General features: G+C 50.8%; 2 protein-coding genes across 4 annotated transcripts in view; both read right to left on the bottom strand.

Annotated features, from left to right (window-relative positions):
* LOC122392081 (Na(+)/H(+) exchange regulatory cofactor NHE-RF2-like) overlaps positions 1–7,127 on the bottom strand; it is a 35,713-nt gene extending 28,586 nt beyond the window's left edge. The window contains exon 1 of the mRNA XM_043386583.1: positions 6,486–7,127. Within this exon, the coding sequence (XP_043242518.1) occupies positions 6,486–6,893 (408 nt within the window). The 5' untranslated portion in view covers positions 6,894–7,127. The remainder of the gene's footprint in view (positions 1–6,485) is intronic.
* A 1,081-nt stretch (positions 7,128–8,208) lies between these two features.
* The window catches only part of LOC122392079 (glycogen [starch] synthase-like), a 28,940-nt gene continuing 9,394 nt past the window's right edge, over positions 8,209–27,754 (bottom strand). Inside the window, exons 1-14 of one of the 3 annotated variants that reach the window (XM_043386581.1) lie at positions 25,796–25,831; positions 25,422–25,586; positions 20,060–20,244; positions 19,232–19,423; positions 17,926–18,123; positions 17,423–17,559; positions 17,021–17,146; positions 16,588–16,708; positions 13,966–14,132; positions 13,346–13,538; positions 12,318–12,492; positions 11,102–11,313; positions 10,465–10,653; positions 8,209–9,568 (exon numbers count right to left, since the gene is read on the bottom strand). In XM_043386581.1, the coding sequence (XP_043242516.1) occupies positions 9,536–9,568; positions 10,465–10,653; positions 11,102–11,313; positions 12,318–12,492; positions 13,346–13,538; positions 13,966–14,132; positions 16,588–16,708; positions 17,021–17,146; positions 17,423–17,559; positions 17,926–18,123; positions 19,232–19,423; positions 20,060–20,244; positions 25,422–25,551 (2,058 nt within the window). In that variant the 5' untranslated portion in view covers positions 25,552–25,586; positions 25,796–25,831 and the 3' untranslated portion in view covers positions 8,209–9,535. Of the gene's footprint in view, positions 9,569–10,464; positions 10,654–11,101; positions 11,314–12,317; positions 12,493–13,345; positions 13,539–13,965; positions 14,133–16,587; positions 16,709–17,020; positions 17,147–17,422; positions 17,560–17,925; positions 18,124–19,231; positions 19,424–20,059; positions 20,245–25,421; positions 25,587–25,795; positions 25,832–27,754 lie in introns of those variants that run through there. The other 2 variants (XM_043386580.1, XR_006258451.1) reach the window with 2 other exon arrangements.

The following is a 27,754-nucleotide window of genomic DNA, read 5'->3' as shown; positions in this document are numbered from 1 at the left end:
TTATTAAGGTGAGGATTTACTTTGCTGCATGGAGTAGATCATTTTCGACTTATTGATGTGAATGAATGATCGTCGCCTTACATTATGATGTCCATTCTCAGAGAAATTCGTAATTGCAACCTCACGCGGTCCAAAATGACGAAGCATATCATTCAAAACAAGTGAATGCCATTCAAAGAAACTGCTCGTCACGATGGGTGTTCAGGTTTTGGGAGTTCACCGAATACAAATTCTGAGATAAAATGTCACTATCCGGCTCTGATCGGACTTGTTTATGGCGACATCTCAGAACGAAGTCATGACTGGCGACCTTGTCCTGGTGAACGTTGTTATATAACAAGACACAGATTGTGGCCTCATATAAATAACCATGCACTGGTCGCACAAGCATGCTAGAAGAGCACCGTGCTTGATTCCATCATCCCGACTCGGGGGATAAACCCGTACTACAACGCAAGGAACAGGCCTATGGGCGTCCGCTGCCTGCACCCAGTGCCGTATTTCAGAGGCCGAAGCGGTCGGCGGTGCAGCACAGCCCACCCTTCGAGACCGTTCGGAGAAAACAGCCAGGGGAGGTTTCCGGTGGCCGTGACTGGGACCAGCCCTCTCCCGACGAGAGGTCACCCGAGTTCACTGAGGCCACTGCGGAGGTCGGGACAGTCCACACAACACGCGGCTCGACACAGCATGGAGGAATTCCGACGCCAAACGGCCTCTGTTCGGCGAGAGGAGTACACGTTCTTACGAGACAGTGTGACGTTCACCGCCTCTCGGACTCATTTTGGCTCGCTTACATGCGACTCCGAGCAAGCACACTTAAACGTCATCCCATGAAATTGAAAGCGGATAGGTGTCAGGATATTCCCTCCCGCATTTAGTCACTGTTTTTTTTTTTTTTGCAATGCAGCCCGGTGACATGTTCCATCCGGTGACTACAGCCATGCTTCACAAATAAAATTCATGGGTGGATGACTATAAATTGCCAGGGCGGAACTCATATTGTGTGGTTGAAGTGCAGAATGCTGCAGAATGACGCTGTTCTGCGGTCGGCTTTGTTTAGCATTACCAGCAATTAGTCTGAATCAGGTAATGAAATAATTATTCAAGCGGCATGTTACGGGATAAATTAATTTTCACTTGATTTTTGGTGATGGTTCTTTTAAAAAGAACGATCGACCTTGTACTCCGATGTGCACGGTGTCGAAATGCACAAGCCCGATATACCTATGAGCAGACCTGCACCGGACCACCAGTTCTGCAACCCGGCGCAATGTGCAGTTTCGCGGATGGAAATGCCAGCGTCGGGCGATTAATTAGCTTACACTGCTCACGAGAGCACAAAAGAACCCTACGTCAGTTCAAAATGAGTTTATCTTTTCACCGCCGGCTGCACCGAACAGGTGAGCATTCAGGGATCGTGGGCAGGTGCGTAATCCCATCATCGCCATCAGAGGCCGCAGCGAAGCGCCGTGGTGTAACCACCGCTCGTGGCCCCAGGTTGTCAAGTATGCGCTGACCCAATTCGCGGCCAAGCTGGGCTGATCCGGCGGCGGTAGACATCAAACCGACTAAAATATGCTGGCCTCGGTTCGACTAGCCTAAGTTCAGCTTGCTTCGCCTCAGCTCTATGCATTCGGCTAGTCTCAGTCTAGCTTGGTTTGATTCACCTCACTTCGACTTGGCTCAGTTCGCCTCACCTCGGTTTCGTTCGCCTCGGTCCGCCCGGATTCCCTTCGCCTCGGATCGGTGCGGTTGGTCGGGCCCAGCGGGTGGTCGCGCCGCTGGACAGCCAGCTCACTCACGACACAATTGACATCGACGCAGCGCCGTGGCGGACCAGCAGATGCAGCCGGCAGACACAGTCGAGTAGAGAGCGACGCAGCTGTAAGGGGCGGTGACGCGTGCCGCCCAGCGGCCGAAACGACAAAAACGATAGAAACGCCGACGAGAACAATGTGGAAATGATAGAAAAGAGGCGTCCAACCATCCATTTCGGCTATCGTTCTGGAACGGCCACCTACCAGCTCCCTGTATGGAGACTGGAGAGTGGGTGGGCTGGAGAGTCGTCTGTGGTATACACGACGGAGCTATTTATAACGTAGCTATTTACCATTCAGCCATGTCGACTTATGTGAGGTGGATGCATCAGCCTGTGACGAAGTTCCTTTGGCAGTTCTTTCCACTGCCTTTTCCGAGGCAAAGTTCTCCCTCAGTCAAGTACCGAACCTAAACATGTAATTAGATATGAAACAAATGGCACGTAAAAGACCGTCGATAGCGGCATTTGAGTCACCACCCGACGCATAACAACGCTAAATTCCCGTTAATGCAACTAAGGCAATCCAAGCAATATTAAATGGCACAAAATTCAAGGATAATGAAGCAATTGAGCATGCTGCGTAGTGCGTAAGTAAGACCCTCCCTGCATACGATTGTCATTGAATGTGATACGTTCTTCCACTGCACCCAGAATCCACGAGCAACGAAGAATCGTGACCCATCGACAGATCCAATGCGTAATTGCTCGCCGTCTCTGCCGTCTCAGAATCGGTCCTGTGATTCGCCCATTTCACGCAAGCGGCAGGCGCGGAGCGTCATCACCACTCCAGCACAGAGGAGCGGCCGAAGAGCGACGGAGACGGTTCCCGGTACACTGACAGTCGCCTCTGTCCGGCGAGGAATGCGGCTGCGGTTTCCTTCTGGTGACGCGCAGACGCCACTATCGATGCTACTGACGGACGTATGTGGGCAATGCTGACGGGAGAATCCCGCAGTAGGTCGAGCCACACTGAGACCGCAGACCCGGCAGAGGCCCGACAGCGGAGTCCGCGGGTCAGACAGAAGCGACAGTCATGTCAGTCCCACATGCTTTTTTCAGCGAAGTGATTATTATCCATTTATCAGAGGAAGTTTCTCCTGATGAGGATTTGAGAATATGCGGTGACTGGGGTGAACGCGCGCTAACGCGTACTTTCGATGATTTCACTAAGCTGTCGGGAGATTTTTTCCCGAAGGAATGGGGACGGGCTGCGGCATGCGACGCAGATAAACACCACAATCGAGCAATAAACGATATAGCGGACAACCAGAAGAGACCATAAATGTCATGCTGAGAATCGGGATACGGTTAGCTGAGCTGAGTAGATAGGAAATGAGGGCTAATAAATGAAAGCTGATAGCATTAACAATTAACTAATGAAGGTCATTAATGCGAATTGCAGAGAGACAAGACCAACCAGGGATTTGATTCTGTCCCTCAAATGCCCTTTTTAAGTAAAGGTGTCCCTAGATATTGTATTCCAGGTAAAAAGTGAGCAGCAGCGCTGTTCTGTAGCAACGCACCAGTCTCCGAGACACATTCCCGACATGACGTGGGCCCGACAGACATGATGTCATAACGTGTGACCTCACCTGGAAATGTAACCGTCACTGGTGTGAGCCGTGCGCGCCCACTCACGGGAGCGCCCAGCGCACCCCACGGCGCCGGCCCGGCCAACGACCGGTGTCGTTACCGGCCCGTCACTGAGAGTCGCGCGCCACTGACGCTCCCAGACCCAATCCCGCATACTACTACCCACTTTCGCTTCCGGGCGCAGCCACTGTCGTTTTTCTAGCGACTAGCCCACGGCCTGCGACCCGCATGCTTGGATGGCCTTGGAAGATTTGTGGAATGCTAATTTGATATGCACGTAATGGCAGGGATAAACGGAACGTTCATGAGGGAATTACGATTACCAAGAAGGATTTTAGGTAGAAGCTGCCTACCAGGAATCCCGCTAATCAAACACACGCTTTTTTAAAACAAATAAGCCATTGGAAGTGAAAAGAAAGCGTTCATCGGACTACGCTTCGAACAGACTGGTGTTATCGACGCTACGACCTTTGTGCTCCGGCACAAGGAACAAATTCTACGCCGATAGCAATGGCAGGGAAATCAAACGCCAATGAACATATCAGCGACATGAGCGACTACGAATGAGGTCAAGATTGCACCGGCAAACAAAGCAACTGGGCCAGACAATACTACAGCTTCGGTTTATTCAATATTTGCTCATGCACATTGCACAGGCTCATAATATTGCGGCTTTAAAATATGGAGTCCGCATTGGGGTTTCTCAACAAACGTGACTCGCACGTTTATATTCATTCTTCAACTTTAAATTCAAGTGTATCGAGCCATATCCAGCGCCCGTGAGCTCAACCTGGAACTCAAATATGATATTCGAGAACTTTTCATAACGCGGTTGGAAGTTCACGCACGAAGGCAACTCCCGTCCACCGCAATAGTGAGTCAACAAGTGGATGCAGATGAACCCGGCATGATCGGCCCATGACGCCTCTAATTTCAGACTCGTCCCGCCACCGGCGTGCCCTTCAGATGCAGAGCTGACTCGCCGCCAGCACAGAAACGAGACGACTCGTCCCAAACGGGCAACTAGGAACGGCCTGCATGCTGATGCGCCGTTTAAACACTGAGCTGCCGGCGAGTGTGGCTGTTTTTCCCGTCGGGATGGCCCGCCGGTCACCTGGCAGTTATCCCAGCCGCCGGACCGGTCTGCCCACTCTCCTAACCGCCGCCGAGTCGCCCCATTACAAGGCTCGAGTTCTGGCCGGGCCGGAGCTCTACCGCGGCGCGCCGGCCGCTCACCCACCCTCCTCGAGTCGCCCGTCCCTTCCCCCGGCTGCGGGGAGGCCGCGCCCCTCTACGGACGGCTCCCGGAGCCTCCCGGAGCCGGAGCCGGCCTTGCCCGCGTCCCCCGGTCCCAGCGAGGCACGGCGCGCGCGTCCGACTTTCGCCGGACGCGGCGCCCGCAGCGGCCGAACGGCGCGGACGTCAGCTGCTCACCGGTGGTCGCACCCCGGGACCAGCGGCAAAAAGCAGCGTCACGTCGCCTGAAACTCAATCGAGGAGCGATGGAGCTGTGGCCATGGGAAACTGAGGGACTGAGTGAGTCGGAGGCAGTTCTTGATGGCTGTCAAAGAGAGCTCGATATTTAGCATGAATGTGGACGATTTAGCCGGAATTCGTTGAAGGATCAGTGCCCTTCAAGGTTAGAGATGACAGTATGATTGTTAGGAGAGAGCGAGGGATGAAAAATCGCGAAGCTGACAGAGTTACGATCTACAGAAGCCCGTCATTCTGCTAACGACGCGATGATAGGTCGCGGGACCGGCAGGTGTCGTGACAGACCGTCGCACAGCCGTGTGACAGCTCCGTGTGACAGATCCGTCACAGGCTCCCCACGGGTTCGTGACGTGACAGTGGCGCGCGCCTACACTGCAGGCCGAGAGCTGACGGGGCTGCGAGGGTGTCAACGTGCGAGCACAGTGTCGCCAGTCGTAGTGTGAAACAATTCACACAGTGCCACACTCAAATGTGAGACACATAAGGAAATGTGAGACACCACTGCGGGCACTATCCAGTCGAGGCCGAGAACAGAGGAAGTTCGCCTGGTATCGCCGTCTGTGCGGTTTGTAGGCGGATGGTTACGAGCTTCGTCCATCCGGCTTAGCCCTGCCGACCAGACAACTCTCTCCCCAACATCAGTCCAAGGACCAAAGCCGGTACGGGCCACCCGTCATCACTGTCGCCTCTGACGAGAAACCCGAAATTGGATCTTCCGCTTTCACGCGCTGGTATGTGCGCATCGCTCATCACAATGTTGAGGTTTTGTTTCGGAGCAGCCATCAGCAATCAGCGTCACAGTATAATGGCTAATGCTACAAATGAATTATCTTATGTCAGACGAAGAAAAGCACAGCGCAAGGGTGCAACCGACCAAGCATGAGTTGCAGTATGCATGCCTGGCCGACCGGCTCCCACCTTCAGGTCAAGGCAGGGCACCACCCACGCGTACGGGGTCACCTCTCAGAAGAAACCGTTTGTTCAGAGTGAAGCAAGGCATCGATGCCGGTCCCTCACGAATGAAACCCGGCCCGCTATTCTTGCGACATCCCAAACACACTTCATCTATCAATTGGTGGACGGGAGCAAAACAGGCGTCGAAAACATTCACCGTTCATTCGATGAGAGAGCCAGAAAACATGCAAAAACGGGTGATGTCACCGGTGAGATAGCTGCAGGCTGCAGCAGTGGGTGTGTGCGGTGACGCACCGTGAATGTGCCGTGTGTGCTGTGATATACTGTGCTGCGTTATGTCCGTTTGTTGAGCGGTGAGTTTGATACTGCGCCGTGTGGCGTGTATTTCTGTGGTGCACCGAGTCATTACGATCTAAGACATTGAGCACGTACTAATCTGATCACAAAAGACACCCACAAAGACACAAAAGACAAAAAGACAGCCAATCAGGTCAACCAAGGACGTGCTTCTACGACGGACCACAACCAAAACAAAAAAGAACTACGAACCACATCAACCACAACAGCCAACTCATTACCAGCGGAACACTAAACACCGAACACGAACGTAACACCCGACCAAGCTCCCCAGCCCCTACCGACAAGGCAGCTGGGGCGGACTTACCTTGTTCTCAGATTCCTTATCCCCAGCCGCCGTCACCGGGGCGCTCTTCATGTGTTTCACGTTGGGCATGGAGCCATTCACCACGATGTTCCGCTTCTTGTAGTACTCGGCCGCCTTCGCGTCGACCACCAGCAGGCTGGCATGGTCCGAGTGCGTCTTGATGCGGCTCACCACCTGCTTGTGGTTCTCATTGCTCGTGTTCACACCGTTCACCTCGATAATCTGATCTCCCTCCTGCAGGCCGCACGCCTCAGCAGGGGACTGCGGGTCGATCTTGCCGATAAACTGACCCTCCCTGCCCTTCTCCGAGTGCAGGTTGAAGCCGTACCCCTGGAAGTGCGCCCACTTGACGAGCTCGCAGAGCCGCGGCGCCGGGGCGTCGTCGGGAATGCTGTCCTTGCGACCCATGGCGGAGCGGGAGGACGACTGGCTGGCGCGGCGCACGGCGGAGGAATCGGACAGCGGCGGCGCGCGTGCGGACCTCACCCGTCACGACCGGAGCGGTACTGCGCCGCCGCGAGCCGGCGCCGTCCGCCGGGCCCGCCGCGCGCCCGTCTCCCCGCAGCGGCGCCCGCGGCCGCCGATCGCAGCGCCATCCAGTGAGGCGGAACGAAACTATCGCCGGCCGGGGCAGAGACGCGGTGACTCTGCCGGTGAAAATCAGCAGTGAACTTTGCAGTCTCTATAGTTATTCAGTTCAAAAAGTTCAGAATAGATCAATCACTGTCCGCGAACAAAAGGAATCCACGCTTAATCAAAAACGCTTTTGCCATTGCTGACACAGCAAATGACACTTTTCAGTAGCTAACTTCAGCTAAACCATGGATGAAGTATTCCTAATCCATGAGGAATACTTCATGACTAATGACTTCATGAGGAATACCTAATCCATGGCTTAACCATAATGCAACGAACCAAAGGGTGCTCTGTGTTCAACGTCACCGTATTCGTTTGAATGAGATCACGGAATAACATTAGCTGAATTTTACATTCCCGAAAATGAAAACTATGCAGGTAGCCAATGTCGGCCAACTCACGTAGAAATGAAGACCGTGGTGAGCGTCGGGCTCCGTAACATTACAGCACATATAATCACACGCAGGATAAGATGATTAGGTACTTCACAGAATCAGGATATCTGCAAAGGTACGCACAAAAAGTCGGGATCATTTTGCACAGGTCAGGCTCTGAGCGCATTCAGTGATGCTGTCAATTCGGAAATACGGATTTCAGTCCTTTTCATGACGACTAGATTCTTGCTCATCCCCGTCAAAATCAGACATCCACTCACTGACTGGCACATTTCGGTCGGCAATTCAATTAGCACATACCTAGGTCGCCAGAGAAGATGTGACCAGCCAGTGAAATGCCAGCCCACTTGTTCCGAAGGTCGCTGGAACAATGCAGCAGACGTTTCGAACGCCTACTGGATACATCTGACGGAACCACTGCAATTCACATCCATCGCATACATACGAAACTCAAATGAAGAGGCACAATGTCCATAGACACCGCTGAGGCACTGATGGCATTCAACAAGCGAAAGGACGATAACGTTTCGTTTATATCTGTGCTTCAATCCACACTATTTCGGCCGAATAAAAAGCATAGAAAATGCATGAAAGATTACAAAAATGGCAGGAGGGTAAATATCCAGTTTCGTTTAGATTCTTCTGACAATCCATAACAGCACACAACAGCATAATTTCAGACACAAAAAACATCTACCAATGATGTTGTATTTTAACAGCCATTCACCCAGACAGTCACACACCTCAGACCGGCTAATACACGCTCCTCCCTCGGGCGACATGTTAATCGTATGTACAGAGCTCACAGAAGGCCCGCTGGCAGTTAGTTCCCGTAACATGATTAGCGCGCGCGCGTCCGACCTCCACCGGCCGCCGCTCGCGGGGCGGCGTGTGACGCATAACGTGACGTCCCACGTCACGCAGGACGTGACGTCCGAGCGCCACCCCGGTCGGCAGTACTGTGTCGCTGGTTGTCGCACGACTAGCTGACGACGAGAGCGCCCTCGTCACGGACCGTCGGCCGGCCTCTGACCAACACCGAGCAGTCCTCGCCTCAGCAGACACGCGAGCACACACACACATACACACACGTGCGTTCGTAAACGCACACCCTGACAGACGGCGCACACCTGAGCGTCCCACGCGCGTGCGCAAACTGGCGGCGTTAGTACGAGGAGTGATCCCACCTCCTCCTGAGTAGTACATGACTGGCGCAGCCAACAGCGGCCGGGCAGCCCTGCCGATAATTCATCAGTGCATCCTCGGCAAGATGGATAACATCAATTTAAGAACAGAAATTGCACTTATACATTGTCATTAGTGATTAATATCGGAAATACGTGGCCTAAAATAGTTAGCGCCTTCCAAAAAGGACTGCCTGCCTTTGTGGCATTAGTGTCTGACACCCGAAACATTGAAAGCACAGCAAACTATCGTGCCAGTTTAACACAGAGGCATCGTAGTTAGACGCGAGCATAAGCATTCGCTACACAGTAAAGGGAAGCCTTTCGTTGAACGATGTAGGTACCATGTGAGCCTAGCTCAATTTGACAACAGCAATTATAAAATACATCAATTCACTATTTATTGCACAAGAACTGACTGGAATCCAATATTGTCATGGACTTGAGTATTCGACAAAAAAAAAAATGATGACTGAAGTTTATCGTACGGCAAGACTTATCCTCACGTTAGCATCCGTTAGAAAACAGAATCAGAACAGCACACACAGCGAGCTAATTGCAAATCACACGTCATATCCCCACCCAGAATAGCGACACATCTCATACACCGGTGACAAAACGGAGCCCTGCTACTAAATCATCGCGCGCGCGCGCAGCACCGCCTCCGCTCCTCGGCGAAACAGATCATCGGGTGTCAGATCTCCAGTTCTCTCTCAGATAAGCGCAGACACGCACACACCCATGCGCGCGCGTAACACCGAGCCCGGCGTTCACAGACACTCCATTAGCCGTCGCGGAGTGGCGACACTAGCCCGAGGCTGGCCGCTCGGACGTCTTACTGGTCGTCTTTGATAGCCAGCTCCAGCAGCTGTCGAAAAACGGGACCGAAGCGTCAGCAAGATGCAAAATAAAACAGGTTGGAACATATGACACTAGCAGCACAATCAGCGATAACGGGTTTGGTTACCAAACGCAAAACAAGGAAGTTGTTCAATCAGTGCAGTTTATTGGAAGAACCATATCACGTGAAAATAAAAGGCCAAAATAAAATGCGCGATATAATTTTCCTCCAAGGTCGCTGAGTAACGGTCAAATGATGGAAAACGAGCTAATTAATCAATATAACGGATCTCTACACTTAGCTGGTTACCAGAAGAAAAAAATCCATGAGAATATCGGCTTCAACCCCACAAAACAAAACACTCAAACAGAAACGCAATACGGTACTAACCGGCTGTTAGTGGATAGGTCTCGTAGGATGATAATTGAGACATCTCCGGATGCCTGTTTGTCTCACCTGGGTTACGTGGGCGTAGGACAGGACTAGGAGCGACAGTGAGGATCAGCGGTACTGGAGCGTGTACATGCCGTTCGCGTTTCGAACCCAGCTCGCCTGGTGACGGATGGAACACCAGGGCGCGACGAAAGGAAGCAGTTCAGGTAACACATCGGTAAACCAGCTATAATATCATGTGTGAGATGGACCACATGGTTTAGTTCAAAAAGCAACTGGAATGTGGAAAGTTAAGCAAAGCAGGGAAACTGCTATGGATCAGCCGCCCACTAAGAGAGAGCAAATGTTACTTCATACACTCCGGCTTAGTAATTTCTGTGCAAGTATTTCCATAGTCCGTGCAGGAGATACCACTTGGAAATGGTTGACACTTGAATCTAAGATGCAATGGAATAAAGGCTTTTACATAAACACGACCACGGCCCTTCAGCACGACCCCACCCACCATCACCACCAACAGCGCCACCTACCTCCTCCTCATCGTCGACCTCATCATCTGATCCGATCTCGGAGGGCGCCGGCGTGGTGGAGCGCGACGTGGTCGGACTGGGCGGCTCGCTGAGGGGCCGCGGGTAGCTCATGCGGCCGCCGTGCTCCTCCGAGACGGCCATCTCCGGGTAGACGGCGTGCAGCGCCAGCTGACGCGCGCGCCGGTAGTACTGCGGTGGGGGAAAGGTCACGTGGTCAGGCGGTGTGGGTTGTACTGAGATCAACGAGGGGAGGGGGAGGTCACGTGACTAAATGGTGCACTGAGCACGTGGCACTGAGGCGAGCAACAGGAGCTCGAATGTCATAAATGGTGGTCTCTGCCTGGAAACCAGGAGGAGCGGACAAGCCAGCGCGATTACATAGCGGTGTATGCCGATCTGGCTCGCATTGTGAAATAATGACATATACTCATATACTGTCCAAGACATTTACGTTATATCATTGAAAAGCAGGCATTGTAATATTGATAGAAGGTTCTAACTCGATCCTCAACACCAAGACTTAACTTTTCTGCAGCGATTCCCTCTCCAATTCTTTTTTATAGGAGGATCTATTCCCTGTCAGAGTAGACAATTTCCCCCATCCAACGCATCTACCAGTCACCGCTGTGCCACTCACGATGCCCAGGTTGCGCCAGTCGAGCAGGTCGCTGAGCCGCTCTGTACGGTTGCGCTGGATGATCCGCTGGCGCCGGTTCAGCCGCGTGAAGTCGTACATGTACTTGGCCAGCTCGCGGATCGAGTCCTCCAGGCCGATACTGCGCCGGTCCACGATGTAGATGCCGTACGACATCGGGTCGGCTATGTGCTCCGACATGAAACAGCCGAACCCTGTCGAGAAGGAACGGGTTAGATGTCTTATGGTCGGAGCAGACAAAGGCATGGTTTAGGCTAGTTTATCAAACAACAATGCTGCAAAATAAAACAATCGACAGTCAATTATTCCAGCCAACGAACACAAGTTATTGAGGACAAATATTGAACTCTATAATTCAGCTTGGCCTCCACTTTGTAGCGGTTTTGTTTCGGAGGGATCTGTCGCCGACTCACAAGAGAGGCTAACAACCAGTATAACGCCTTTTGGGGCGACTAACGGAGCGAGCGAGAGGGTGGGCCTTGCACGTGCGAAATTGCGAGGGGGTACCTCCAACTGACTTGTGCACGGCACCCTACTAACTGGTCTCTAGCGATGTGCCAAATTTGGGCACAATCGGCCCAGCCGTTATCGAGATCTGGAAGCGGCACCCTGCACGTGCGCACGTGCAAAATTGGTCCCAACTGACTTGTGCACGGCACCCTACTAACCGGTCCCTATCCGTGTACCAAATTTGAGCGCAATCGGTCCAGCCGTTCCCGAGATCTGGAAACGACCCCTGCACGTGCGCACGTGCAGCAGCACCCCAACTCTGGCACATGGATATGCAGTGCCTAGTGGGTGCCTACCTACATGCCAACTTTCAGCGCAATCGGCCAAGTAGTTACCGAGATATTGCAACAATTACAAAACTGACACCTCTTCGTTTTGCACGTGGCACGTGCATAAGGGGTCACCCACATGCATCGGGAATAGTCCAATACTTGGTAGAAGGAATGAAGCTACCCTACAAAAATTACCGCGTGTAAATCGGTCAAGTGGTTGCTGAGATATAAGCCTCGCAAAAGCGTGACCACGGCCGGCCGGCCGCTCATACTCAGAAATTTCCGTTAATCTAAGGAAAGACTACGCTCGCTTCGCTCGCTCCGTAACCATGGATAGCATGCCAAGAGTTTGTTGCCATCTACATTCCACGGTCAACCACTGCGCCGTCATCGAAAGCACGTCATCTGGCACTCACCGGAGAGGTTTGTGGTCATGGACGGTATGCCCATGACGGTGCACTCTGCCGGCGTGTAGCCCCACGGCTCGTAGTAGGACGGGAACACGCCCATGTGACAGCCGCGCACAAACTCCTCGTAGTCCATACCGAGCAGAGGGTTGGTGTGCGACAGGAACTCGGGGTGGAACACCACCTGGGAACGCGGTCACGGAGGTCAGTTGGGAAGGTATGGTACCAAAAACTAGGACAGTACCTGTCAAATTTCGGCAGGGTGGTCCAGTGTCCAAAATACCAAGTAGCAGCAAGGAACAAATTCTTGCAACTAAAAGTAAATCGACGCCCTTATTCAACGAATATGTGGTACGAGCATATTTGCAATAAATTCAAACAAAAATTTGTTTCCTCTGAGGTGAGATTGAAGCTGCACGAATATCAGTCCCATTGATACTTGGTTAGCATCAATGGTTAGCCTACGCAGTTTTCACAAGGTCAGCCGAGCCCACCCCTCCGTCCCAGTCGCCTGGCCCCGATCCAGCGATGACGTCTTTCGGCCGTAACTCTCGCCAAACTATGCTACGCGTCTGGCCTTGACCAAATCGCACCCAAACCCACACTTATTTTCACCATGGCCAAGCCAATGACCCGAACCCCAAAACAAACGAAGGGAAAGAATCTTAAAAGGAAAACAAGCAAAACAAAACAGTCTATATCATAAGCATGTGCATGCCTAGCGCTATTCGATCGTACGACTAGGCACCAGGGATGTCTGACTATCGTTTAATCACGCGAATGTGCCGGTCCGAGAGAAGCCGAATCAGTCCAGAAAACCCAGCGGCAGTCCTATAATAGGCTCGATATTGACATCGCTACGTCACGCCCCGTTTGCCTAACTTCCATCAAATACCCCAAAATAGTTAGATGATAAGCCTATCATCATTTCTCCCCTGACCTATTGTTTGTGCCGAGCATGGCAATACAGAGCTACGCCATACAGGTCACACTTCATCAATCATCAGTTGGATGACCCTGAAGGCACACCAACCCACCTTGACTCTGTCGGATTTGTCGTTGAAGAGGTGGCAGCGCCGTAGCGAGCGGAGCACCGGGTCCTCGCCGTCATTGACCACGTTGTGTGTGGTGATAGGAGGCAGACAGGAGCGCTGCATCGAGTAGATACACCGCTTCAGGCGGACGTTGTCCTCTCGCGTCAGCAGCTCTGTGCTCTCGGGAAGACGACCGCTGCCGGAGGCACGCCATAGAACGGGTGTTAGCCAATCAAACGGCGAATCACTGACGGCGTCACGTCACAGTTCGGGTGGTGAGCCAATCAGTTGACGGAAATACATGACGTCAGAGGACAGAGAGAAGTATTGCGTAAATTTCAGAGGAGCACTGATTCTAATCTATTCAAATAACATCGTTTTAACGGTGCTACAATGGCGGCCTGCTCGCAGCACCTGACTACACTTTTTGCGTCCGTGTCTTTGCCCGTTATGCCATTGAACATTCCTAACGCTGTCTTATTGAGAAAGCTACATCGCTCACAACTATTTCTAGAAGCAGAATAATTCATCGCCATCCTACCACCGACACTCACGTCTTGTTTGTTTATTGGGGCTTTAGGGCGCGTCAACTGCAAAGGTCATTTTGCGCCCACGACACTCACGTCATGCAGATCTCGAACATTCGGCTGCCGATCTTCTTCTGAATATCCTCGATGGAGTCTTTGAGCGTCTTGGTGACGGCGTGGCCGCGCAAGCTCTCCACGTTGAAGTTGTTGGTCTTGGTGGGGAAGATCATGAACGCGACGACCGTTACGTCCGAGCCTGAGCTCTGCAGGTGCAGGGAACATGTGCGATGTCATGACATTGCGACTCATGGAGATATCAGCAATTGTTAAAATGATTGCATAGACGAACCATTTCATGAAATAATTGTATGACGTGATAGGCATATGAAGTAATATGCCTAGTGGTCAGGACGTGAGTCCAGGCAAGACGACTCGAAAAAATATTTGGAAGGCCTAATTCCATTTCGTACCGTATCTTACCAGTATAACGCCTTATGGGGCGACTAACGGAGCGAGCGAGAGGGTGACCATTGCACGTGCGAAATTTCGAAGGGGTACCTCCAGCTGACTTGTGCACGGCACCCTACTAACCGGTCTCTAGCGATGTGCCAAATTTGAGCACAATCGGCCTAGCCCTTCTCGAGATCTGGAAGCGGCACCCTGCACGTGCGCACGTGCAAAATGGGTCCCAACTGACTTTTGCACGGCACCCTACTAACCGGTCCCTAACCATGTACCAAATTTGAGCGCCATCGGTCCAGCCGTTCTCGAGATCTGGAATCGACCCCTGCACGTGCGCACGTGCAGCAGCACCCCAACTCTGGCACATGGATGTGCAATTGTGCATTGCCTAGTGGGTGCCTACCTACCTACATGCCAACTTTCAGCGCAATCGGCCAAGTAGTTACCGAGATATTGCAACAATTACAAAACTGACACCTCTTCGTTTTGCACGTGGCACGTGCATAAGGGGTCACCCACATGCATCGGGAATAGTCCAATACTTGGTAGAAGGAATGAAGCTACCCTACAAAAATTACCCCGTGTAAATCGGTCAAGTGGTTGCTGAGATATAAGCGTCGCAGAATGGCCGGCCGGCCGCTCATACTCAGAAATTTCCGTTATTCTACGTAAGACTCCGCTCAGTTCGCTCGCTCCGTAACTACAAACATTACCACCAGTATAGCGCCTTTTGGGGCGACTAACGGAGCGAGCGAGAGGGTGAGCCTTGCACGTGCGAAATTTCGAGGGGGTACCTCCAACTGACTTGTGCACGGCACCCTACTAACCGGTCTCTAGCGATGTGCCAAATTTGAGCACAATCGGCCCAGCCGTTCTCGAGATCTGGAAGCGGCACCCTGCACGTGCGCACGTGCAAAATGGGGCCCAACTGACTTTTGCACGGCACCCTACTAACCGGTCCCTAACCATGTGCCAAATTTGAGCGCCATCGGTCCAGCCGTTCTCGAGATCTGGAATCGACCCCTGCACGTGCGCACGTGCAGCAGCGCCCCAACTCTGGCACATGGATATGCAGTGCCTAGTGGGTGCCTACCTACATGCCAACTTTCAGCGCAATCGGCCAAGTAGTTACCGAGATATTGCAACAATTACAAAACGGACACCTCTTCGTTTTGCACGTGGCACGTGCATAAGGGGTCACCCACATGCATCGGGAATAGTCCAATACTTGGTAGAAGGAATGAAGCTACCCTACAAAAATTACCGCGTGTAAATCGGTCAAGTGGTTGCTGAGATATAAGCCTCGCAAAAGCGTGACCACGGCCGGCCGGCCGGCCGGCCGGCCGGCCGCTCATACTCAGAAATTTCCGTTAATCTAAGGAAAGACTACGCTCGCTTCGCTCGCTCCGTAATTACCAGTATAACGCCTTTTGGGGCGACTAACGGAGCGAGCGAGAGGGTGGGCCTTGCACGTGCGAAATTGCGAGGGGGTACCTCCAACTGACTTGTGCACGGCACACTACTAACTGGTCTCTAGCGATGTGCCAAATTTGGGCACAATCGGCCCAGCCGTTCTCGAGATCTGGAAGCGGCACCCTGCACGTGCGCACGTGCAAAATGGGTCCCAACTGACTTGTGCACGGCACCCTACTAACCGGTCCCTAACCGTGTACCAAATTTGAGCGCAATCGGTCCAGCCGTTCCCGAGATCTGGAAACGACCCCTGCACGTGCGCACGTGCAGCAGCACCCCAACTCTGGCACATGTATATGCAGTGCCTAGTGGGTGCCTACCTACATGCCAACTTTCAGCGCAATCGGCCAAGTAGTTACCGAGATATTGCAACAATTACAAAACTGACACCTCTTCGTTTTGCACGTGGCACGTGCATAAGGGGTCACCCACATGCATCGGGAATAGTCCAATACTTGGTAGAAGGAATGAAGCTACCCTACAAAAATTACCGCGTGTAAATCGGTCAAGTGGTTGCTGAGATATAAGCCTCGCAAAAGCGTGACCACGGCCGGCCGGCCGGCCGGCCGGCCGCTCATACTCAGAAATTTCCGTTAATCTAAGGAAAGACTACGCTCGCTTCGCTCGCTCCGTAATAATCCACTCCGATCAAGTCACAGAACGTAGAACTCCGCGTTCGTAATGTCACAAAAACTAAAACGAAGCACAGGGTGTATGCGCTAAATCCACAGACAGAAAAAATACAAATGTTTTTAACTACAAAACAATTACAAATGTATCCACCTTGAGGTAGTGGTTGAGCCGAGAGAGTGACTCGATGAAGATATCGGCTCCCTTGTTTCCAAACTCATAACGACCAGCGATGAAGAAGTACAGCGTCTTGTCAAGATTGAAGTCAAAGTGACTGCAACATGCAACAGAAAATGAGAAGGATAACAGTTGAAAGTTACCTACGCCTTATTCATTCAGAAAGGATACGCTACTCACGCCAAACGGACCACATTATATTTTAGCTTGGAATAAAACCTACGCCTTATACATTAATCATAGATAACAGGGAATCCAGAAAAGCACAAAAATGCAACACATTGAACTTCATATGCCTGAAAAATGTCGCTGACTGGCGTAAAACATGATTATTTTGAGTTTCAAATAACCTGAAGGTGTTGGAACGCATCGGTATCGAGACGGGTGACCAGTGCCAACGTCAACTCACCCGTAGAAGTGGCCGCGGACGAAGTCGTTGATCTTGGCTTTGCTGAGGGCGTGCAAGTTCTGGAATTCGTGCAGCGCGGAGAACTTCTTCACGTTCAGACCATTCGGAGTCACAATGTCTGGCTTCCTGGCCGCGGGATAGAAAGAGGTATAAGTAAAAAGGAGATCATACACACACAAAAACAGTGATGTCATGGCAATGAAATGAAACCGACTCCCGATTCATTTCGAGATACACAATGTCATATGACTTCAATTAGCGCACTTGATCAAACTCTGCGACATTACGGCAACATTGTCACAAGCATCGTAAATAATTGGTAAATAAGCAAAAGAATACCTCTAACCCCGTATGTAACCCTGGTACTCTCAAACACCACCCCGTCCCTCCCCTTTTGCGTACCTCTTGAGCAGATGCTCGGCCTCCAGTCCGGTGATCTCGGAGACGGTTGTGAACGTGTGACAGAGGTGGGTGGACGCCCGCTCCATGCAGTACCGGTGGTAGATCTGACGCTTACCAGCCTCCTCGTCAATGTTGAACTGGGGAATACGTACAAACACAGGAAAACAAGGTCAACTGACACGTTCGCCTACGCACAAGGATTATCACTGGCTCAGTTATGTTCAATAGTTTGAACAGTAAACACGATGGAGGAGTTCACGTTGACTTTTTCGAACAAAATACAAAGCAGTGATATTTGAATTGGGTTTAGCTAAAATCGTACAAAACTAATAGCAAAGGCGAAGGCGAAAGACGAACATTAGCAGACAAGCATAGTAAAACTACTAAAACTCCACCAGCCTCCACTAAACGGGAAACAGCAATTCGACAAATCATTTATCATCCGAGCTCATAATCAAACAAAAACTTTCCCCAGCTCCTCTCAGTTCCCTGTCCGCACTCACATAGGGCAGGTTGTTGTAGAAGTCGGTATTTCCGGCGCAGAGGAAGCGTCCCAGCAGCGTGGCGTGTGTCGTGAACACGGTAGCCAGGTCAATCTTCCTGAGCCGGGCCAGGATGAGACCGACACCGGCCAGCCACTCGTGGAAGTGCGCCACCATGCGCGGAGGGCCATCGGTGAACTCCGGCAGTCGGTTACGGAACTGGGAGGGCAGATCAGACGTCAGACAGACAGAAGGGTTATTGAGTGTGACGCTGTTATGTCATACATCGGGCGGTGAACGGTGACTGTTGTGAGCGGCGGTATGTTGGGGTGACAGTAGAGTGTCAATGATACGGTAGGTTGGTATTGGGCACTGTCAGTCATTGTGGTGACGGTTATGTGAAATTACTGGAGCGTGAAGTGAGTGGCTCGTGTGACAGGTGTCGGTGGGATGTCAACATCCATACGTACCGGCAACTTTGTGTAAATACTAAATAGCCGTCAATCAGTTCGGATCGAGAAATACACAGCCAATGGGACGGTGCAGGCAGAAGAGAGATTAGGTAGGATAAGAAAGAAGGAAGTCGGTGTTTATCGAAGTGAAAAATTGTGACGGGCCGAAAAGGTGGCAAATTGTAATCACAGTACTAATTATTACGGTAAACATGGGCAGGTGCTCATTTTATCAACAAGAGTTACACAGCCATAAACACGATGGGATTTGTAGAAGATTGCTACCTTCTCGCACCACGAAGGTTCTATTCGGAACAATCTCTTGCCATCCTCTCTTTCTCCCGCTAATGACCATTCTATTTGCTCAGCACTATCACCAAGTCACCGTCTTTGGGCTGACCCTGTCTCAGACGGCACGACCCACATTCCCGTCTGAGACGCGACCAAACATCGGCCAAAGTCTGCCCAATCCCAGAGGAGCGGTGGCCCTGGCCCACCGGCGCGCCCACAGAGGATAAAAACACGCCGTGGTAAGGGAAACGTACGAAGAGTGTTTTGTGGGTTGGCAAATACTGTCCGAGGTAGCGTGTCAGTGCTGCGTGTAGATTGGTTTGGCGGATATTCCGGCACACATCTGAACTGATATCTAAATCCATCTAGCCTCGTACTATTCCATAATAGATTAATCTTGGCCCGCCCTCGCTTGATATCTGACTTTATAGACAGCAAGCGGGAATGAGTCTCCCAAGAATATCTTATGAGTTATGACTTATTACCACATAGTTACAGCAAAGAACCGAGGCCATATACGAGTAAGTTCGTCTCATAGCCTTATTCGCCCCGTACCCCTCAGTGTTTTCCGCTGCGGGCCGCACCTGCTGAAGGAACTCTGCCACCATGTAGCCGAAGACGACGGCGTCGTTGCACTCGACGTCCGGGTTGGGGATGCCGATGCCGGCCAGGTTCCACAGCTCGTCCTTCATCTCGTTCATCTTCCATGACGCCGAGCCGACGTCGAAGAGGATGATCTGCGGGTTGCCGTCCACAAGCCAGCGGCCTGTGACCACCTGCGGACGATGGACGAGGAAAGAGAGAAGTAAGTCAGGGTGGTTATTTCTATTGTATATTACGAGGAAAGGGAGGCGTCAGTCAATGATGGCTCGCAGTCGACTAAAACAGACGCAATCACGACGGAACTATGTTGAAATAACGCGAAGGATGTTTGGAGTGAGATTACGAAACACCGCAGGCAGGCTTAGCGGTGGGGTTGCATCATGATCGCGGTTAGAATTTCCTTCACTGTGACCAGTAGAGTACCATGGACGAACTCGATCATACGACAAACTCGAAAGAAGCGATTTGACATTCCATAGACGGCTGGACGGTGAGACCGATTTTTTTGGAGGCAGCGCTCGTACAAATATTTATCATACATGTCAGGGGCTGACAGATACCGCGCAGGGAACGCCCTCACACCAGCGCGGCTGAAGGTTACATAACGCCAATGCGATGCCAGCAAAGCGGAGACACGCACCTCAACGCAAGCGTCAGCAATTCACAAATGAAAATCCTACCTAACTCGACCAGCCGGCACTCTAGTCACGATAGTTAACAATCATGACAATGTGAAATGTCAACCATCGTGACTATCGTTAACAATCACAACATGAATGAAACTATCACTCCCGCCTGATATCCCGTACCTTCCATCCCTGTTCTCTGAGCGATGACACGACCGCGTGGAAGACGCTGCCCTCGGGGTACTCGAAGGGCTCGATCTCGGTGCGCGCCTGGTGCTCCTTGTAGGGCCCCAGCAGACAGTACTGGTCGCCCCACTCCTCCACTGTCACATTGCACTTGGACCGGATAACGGTGTAGATTCCTCCGACTGAAACCAGACGTAGGTATTTATGATACAGGTCTGGACCATGTGGAATGTTTACGCTGAAACTGAGCGAGTGATTATTCATGCACGTGGCAACACTGCACGTGGAAGCACTCGGCAACGGTGATCAGCCGTTCGAATCGTGAGCGCCGAGCTTGGCAGACCGGAAAATGGTCAAGGGAGTATTTATAGCGTAGCAACGGAACCCAGCCAATGATCTGTCGAAAGTGGCATATCCCACGGACAAGCAGCATGGGTTCGGCACTTCGGGTCACTGAAATGTAAACCATGCTGTCCAAATAAGGACTCGACATCACGTGATGTGCATGCACCAAGCAGTGTGCATTTCTTCCATCGTCAGCACAGGACTGTGTTGGGCCTCCCGCCACCAAAACCAGCAAACTATGAGTCTTCATCAATGAGGTGTTTTCTATACAATATGATGACAAAGTGATAAGCCCGTACGTAGTAATCTGCCATACTCATCTCAAGTCGCCACAATCTCAATGAATAATTGCATGATTCGCATTAAAAAGCTAGAAAACAAAGTTGATCCCGGGGTCACAAGACAACGTAAGTCAAAGACAAGAGTGTAATATCAACAACTTCCTTTTAGAATAGCATGTAAGAATAAGATCTAATCGCGTTATTTTCAGAATTTCGAAGCATGGAAGCCATCCGTCCCCATCCACGATCGATCCCATTGCGTCAGCACCGACCCACACGCGGGCAGACGGGCCAGGAATGGGTGTGCTGGGGTGGGGGAGGGGTAAGGGGGCGTGTCGGAGGATCGCCCGAGCGGCGGACGCCGGTGAAAACAGGGCGCCGGAGGGCATATTAGTCACGTGACATTTGGAACCTCTCCCGCTCCATGGGCCTTCCATGTGCCAAACGTCACGTGTAAATTTCACGAACCTTGATCAAATCGCCCCAGGCGCCCTGTTTTCACCGTCGTCCCGAGCGGCGGCGGCGCGGTGGCCGGCCGCGGGCACAGTCCCGACGCAGCCGATCGGACTCAGCGATCGTGTCACGTGACTAGCGTACAGACGGCCGGGGCGCCGGTGGCCGTGTCACGTGACTGACGTACAGACGGCGGCCGCTGCCAGCCGGGTGACCTTGTGGCGTCGGCTGACGGGGGCGCCATGTGACCGGCGCCCACCAGAGGACGGTCAGGCGCCCGTCCGGACCCGGGCCAACGCCGCCGCACGACATCAGCCAGCTATTACGGCACGCTATAAGGTGACGTAGTTGAACTAATGATACCCAACATTTCATCAGAGCAAAGTTATATCCGACAACGATTCAAACATGGTTGATGGTAGAAATGATCCATGGATAAAAAGAATATAAACCATCAAGCAAAAGCAACGACAAATTAATCGTATCTACGGGCACGTCACATGCATGATCTCAACTGGGAGTAAAAAAACTCTTGAGTTTTAACATTTTGGACACACGTCATTGGCTGCATTCCGTTGCCACGCTATAAATACTCTCGAAACCATTTTCCGGTCTGCCAAGCTCGGCGCTCAAGACTCGCAAGGCTGATCACCGTTGCCGAGTGCGGCCACGTGCAGTGTTGCCAAGGAAGTGCATGGATAATCATCTACATACACAATGATTGACATCTTGAAGTTCTTTTCAGAAAGTTGAAGCCAAAAGGCACAGTTGCAGCTGAAAACACCGAAGTAAAGGAATAAACACCAAGTGGACGTTACTCAAACCCACAAATTAGACAAGAGCAAACACTCATTAATCAAGTCAGTCCTGTAACTCAGTGTCCGTCTCGTAGCTCTGTTAGCAGTAAGCTGGACTCCCGGTGATGAGGGTAGGCAGACAACTGAACCAGTGACAACTGAACCAGGGACAACTGAACCAGTAAAACTGAATCAGGGACAACTGAACCAGTGACAACTGAGCCAGTGACAACTGAACCAGCGACAACTGAACCAGTGACAACTGAACCAGCGACAACTGAACCAGTGACAACTGAACCAGTGACAACTGAACCAGGGACAACTGAACCAGTGACAACTGAACCAGTGGACAACTGAACCAGTGACAACTGAACCAGTGACAACTGAACCAGTGACAACTGAACCAGTATGACAACTGAACCAGTGACAACTGAACCAGTGACAACTGAACCAGTGACAACTGAACCAGTGACAACTGAACCAGTGACAACTGAACCAGTGTCCAGTGGACAACTGAACCAGTGACAACTGAACCAGCGGACAACTGAACCACCGGACAACTGAACCAGCGGACAACTGAACCAGTGGACAACCAATGTCGTACTGCGCTGTATAAGCATAAGGTAGCGGGTGGCTGGACGGACGGTCTGTGCCAATTTGCCGGTCTGCCAATTGATCTGTGTCCGATCTATTAGAGTGTCCGTCCGAGAGCCGTACGACGGCTGACAGGGCTGACAGCTAGCCTGGTGGTCGCGAACTGGTGTGGCAACCGTTACGCCCACCTGGGACGCCCGAATAGTTAGCAACGTATAAATGATATTCACTTTGATGGCCTAACTCGGGACAGACAGGGCACGCAACGTGGGCTTGGCAGAGTTCAGCCCGCCTGGGCCCAGAGGAATCTCCGGTATATAAATGGATTCACTGCTCGGGCTTATATCGGGCTTACGCCAAACGTCGCACAACTAGGGCTAAACAACGGCTGTCCTGAGCTCGCCGAGAGGCCCAGAGGGCATACCTCCGGCAGAGCATGGGCTTTAGTCGGCGTTTTTTGTGTCATACGCCGACTTTAGTCTTTAGCCCAAGCTCGCTAGCCGACTTTAGTCCAAGCGCTAGCCGACTTTAGCCCGACTAAAAATCTCGGGCAAGCCGCACTCCAGCTTGATTGGGCCCGGAGTAAAATTGCTTGCTGGGCTACTGGTTAGTGGTTCAGTTGTCACTGGTTCAGTTGTCCACTGGTTCAGTTGTCCACTGGTTCAGTTGTCACTGGTTCAGTTGTCACTGGTTCAGTTGTCTACTGGTTCAGTTGTCCACTGGTTCAGTTGTCCACTGGTTCAGTTGTCTACTGGTTCAGTTGTCACTGGTTCAGTTGTCCCTGGTTCAGTTGTCACTGGTTCAGTTGTCACTGGTTCAGTTGTCCCTGGTTCAGTTGTCACTGGTTCAGTTGTCCCTGGTTCAGCTGTCACTGGTTCAGTTATCCCTGGTTCAGTTGTCACTGGTTCAGTTGTCCTGGTTCAGTTGTCACTGGTTCAGTTGTCATGGAACCGTGATGAGAGCCCGGATTCGGCTCACTCTGGCGATCGATATACGAGACGTCTGAAAGGAATGGCCTGCGGTTGGTGGGGAAAGCTGCAGCCAGTTGAAGTCAGTTGAATGGGACGGATCGTGACCGGCTTTCATGGGAACGCCTACACCTTTTTGACACCTAAATTCCTCCGTTACCCGGAATTTCCCGAAAAGACGGTAGGGGTCGGGGGACTGCGCAGCAAGCTTTGCTTCCAGTGGGCTCTGACCCTGACTTTGTCCATTGGTCCATTCAGACATTCGGCTAAAATATATAAAACACTGGGTTCGCGTCCTCAATATGCGTATAAGGGTGTTGCAACGAGTAGTTGAGCATTGGATTCATACCTAGCGGGTTTCGAATATTTCCTCTAAAATCACAACGGTCGATTATAGCGAATGTTTAAAAGCAGTTTTGTCTAAAAGCATGGTGTACCCGAATCCCCCCCCCCCGTTTCGGGTACACAATGAATTAGATATGGCACATAGCAAAGGTAAAAAGACTACCCCGATCGCCTCCTACGTCAAAGTAAGGTCAAAATTGCACATTATTTCGATGTAATCGGGGGCTTGAAAAAACCAAATTTTAGCGGGCCTGCCGCCCAAAACGTTGGGCATGTTCACGGTCTAAGACATTCTGACTCATTCACTGGCTTCCGAGTACCGGCGCGGGGGCTGCTTCCATCAACCGCAAACCACCCCTTCAAGCGAATCATCTATCAGGCACAGAATCGTATATCGAGCGGTATGAACGTACGGTATAAGCGTATCAGCAAAATACTCGAGTGGTATAAACGTAAGAATCTTGATATCAAACTGGGATTGGGCCCTCACCAGCAAGAATCAGAAACTACCAAATGAGTAATAAATGGTGCATCTATGATTTGCCAAAGTTGTGATTAGGTGTCAGGTCAATTTTATTAAGACCACCATCGCTGTTTAAAAGAAAACACTCCAAGCCTAAAACTTAAAAAAGCAGACCAATGAATGAATATCTAGCAAGTACATAGGTATGCATGTATGGATGTGACATTACTACAAATACTTCATTTGGAGCTCACTAAAAATCATCTAGCCTGGCAATGGAGTAGAAGATAGATTTACTTTAAACTTCATTCAAATTGAGGTGTAATAAAGGAGACACCATGAGTAGGTATCATGAAAGACTAGGAGCAGCACAGTGTAGGATGGACTATTCAAAAATGAGGTAGTGATGAAAGGGGTTGTCATGATGTTTTGCCTCTATGAACTTACACTGAACTACTGAGCCAGAGGGTAAAGCTGAAGGACAATATTAAGCCTTAAAAAGACCATTTGGTTGTGAATAGCACTCCTAGGTGTCACACTGTAGCAGGCTGTCTGCTTTTCAGTTCATGAATCAAACAATTTTTAACTTAGCTGATGCAACTAATGACCAAACAGTTCAAAATAGGTATGTCAATCTACTTTTAGCCTGAAATGTTTAAATAGAGATAAATTCTACCTCAACTCCTTCTTAACATGTAAAGCCCTTTTTTGACATGGAAAATTTATCATGCAAATTCATATAGCTCAATCAAAAAGTCTGAAGCAACCAAAAGCATGGTGTACTGCACACATTGTATATATCCACAAACGAAAATGGCCATATTACTAGCAACCAAGAACATTGTGTATTACACACAATGTATATAAAAGGAAAAATGATGATATAATTAAAAAATCAAGATATAAAAATTATTCACAATAAAATAAGTAAGCAGGTAGTGTGAACTGTTAGCATCTGCCTTTATTAATATGCATCAACACTACAATGAACGGAACCCTATGAATAAATTGAGGCGTGTAATTAAATGAAAAAATACTATAGCCATTCTGAAAAAAAATACAGGAAATAATTTCATGTCCCAGCTGCTAGTCCTGGCCAAGGTCCTGGCTTACCTTTATTTGCTGCCTCATGACTGACCTCAAACAGCCATTGATTGGTTTCCGAAGCTTCTTTGCCCTTGTCTAAGAAAAGATCGTGTAAACTATCAGACCGGTAAAATCTCTTATTGAATTTTCCAGCCATTAGGAATTAGGTAGTTGATGTAGTCAGCACATGCACTGTAACGAATAATAATTAAAACGTTGCTTCACCAAATTCAGTCACACCTGTCTGTGTCACAGCACGCTCAATTTCTTCAAAACTGGCACGTCAATCTTCTCAGGCACTGGTAAAATGTACCATTGAATAGTATACTCAATTATTTCTATTTTTATTAATTTTTAATCAGATGCACCAACAAATTCAGCTTCAGACGAGCGCCCCAGACACCCCACTCCGCTGCCTGTCTCAAAGATTTGACAGCAGCGGCGGGGGGCGGAGACAAACGAAAAGGAAGGTGCGTCAAGGTCAAAGACCAGTCACTAAAACGCTGCAATCTTTTACAAAACAGCAAGTCTAAACCAAGTCTAAACGGCGCAAAGCATTCATTGTTTTAGAGAGGTCTGAAAAACAGCACGCAAAATAGTCTGAATTAACTCGTATTTCAAAAAGGCCAGTGAAAATGGTCTAAGATGTTCAGGTGACAGGTTAGGCTAGGTAAAGTAAGGTGAGTAGGAAAGGTTGTTTTTATGACCATGTTCTTTTCATACTGGATTTAAATACACCTACACCCTCGCCTATACGAGTCGAAGAAGATACTTGACTTGAGCGAGAGCTCAAGTATTCCTACAATATAGGCTCAGGTCAGGGCGGAAGGAGACGGGGAGAAGAGATGATCCCCTCGTTCCGGGCTATTAGTCACAAGAAGGCCATGGCCGTCCTTTTATTACCCGATTGTTTTTAGTTTTCTTTTAAAGTTGTTTGTGAAAGAGAGCATGTTTGTGAAAGAGAGCAGCACCATTAGTACACCAAACTTTGGATCCCTTGGGACCGTCACCCTCGGCGCTTGTTCACACCCAGGTCCCAACACCCAACCCCTTACCCAATTAGTCCTGGCGTGGCTTGGGCCGGCAGTGCCGCGGAGCCTGAGGGATGCTTGACGCGGAGTGTCGTGCTCCTTTTTACGCTTTTTTTGGACCATCATTGCATATTTTTAAAGTTATGCAGATGTTTGCTGCGAATGCTCCTATTTATTCAATACAAATGCTCATCAATAAGTACAAATGTGCAATACGGGCTGCAGTAGGTAAGCCGCTTACGTCCAGCTCAGCCTCAGCACCAAGCGTCACAGCGCCATCAGTGGCGGCGGAAGCAGGGGGGCAAGGGGGGCAGCTGCACCCTAAAGCTATGGAAAGGGGCGCCTCGAAAATCTGTAGAGGAGGAAGAGGTGCGGCAGCCATAAAGCTGAGCAGTGCGACACCGCAACTGATAAAGGCAGTGACTTGTGACACGAAGAGGGTGGCAATGACGTGGGAAAAGTATCTTTTAATATGCTGAAGAGTGGAGGGCATCCTTATCTGAAGCAAAGGCAGATGCTGCCGACCCTGTCGAATATAATCTTGCCAGGCGATAAAGGTTAGGAGGGCGCAGCCACTCGAGAAGCGCGCCATGCGGAAGAGGGGCGCCTGCATGCGAAAGAGGGGCGCGAGGTCCGAGATTGGGGCCTGTAAAATTGCACTGTCCGTATGGGCGGTTACATCCCTAGTGCTAGGGCGTATTTTGCGTTTTTTTTTTTTTTAACTGGGGAGAAGATTATGACCAGGAATAGCACTCTGCAACTTCTATGGGCGCCTGTATAGGGGCGAAACTGATTTTCCAGTGCAGGGACGGCCATCGGCATTGTGGGGCGGCATTCATTCCACTGGGGCGTCTGCCAGTGTTAAAGGGCGGTATTCATTTCAATGGGGCGCCCGTTGGTGTTGATGGGCGACATGTATCACCTGGGGCGCCTATCGGAGATTGGGGCGGCATTAATTTCACTGAGGCGCCTATCGGCGTTGACGGGTGGTATTTATTCATCCGGGGCGCTTATCGGTGGTATAGGCCGGCATTCGCTTCACTGAGGTGCCTATCGGTGTTTTAAGGCGGCAGTAAATCCACTGGTGTCTGGGGCGCCTACCGGCGTCGAAAGGCGACATTCATAATTCATTTCACTGGGAGGCATATTGGTGTTGATGTGTAACATTCATTCTCCTAGGGGGCCCGGCAATGAGGGGGCGGCATTTATTCCGTTCCCCTGGGATGGGCCCCTATCGGTGTGGAGGCGTCGCCGTCGTATTAGTTTGAAATGGGGGCACTCTGGGTGGTAATAGATGCATTCATTTCACTGGGACACCTACCAGCGTTG

Source organism: Amphibalanus amphitrite, unplaced genomic scaffold (assembly GCF_019059575.1).
Source record: "Amphibalanus amphitrite isolate SeventyFive unplaced genomic scaffold, NRLGWU_Aamphi_draft 000468F_arrow, whole genome shotgun sequence".
NCBI classification, from domain to species: domain Eukaryota; kingdom Metazoa; phylum Arthropoda; class Thecostraca; order Balanomorpha; family Balanidae; genus Amphibalanus; species Amphibalanus amphitrite.
This window is presented reverse-complemented; position numbering and strand designations above follow the sequence as displayed.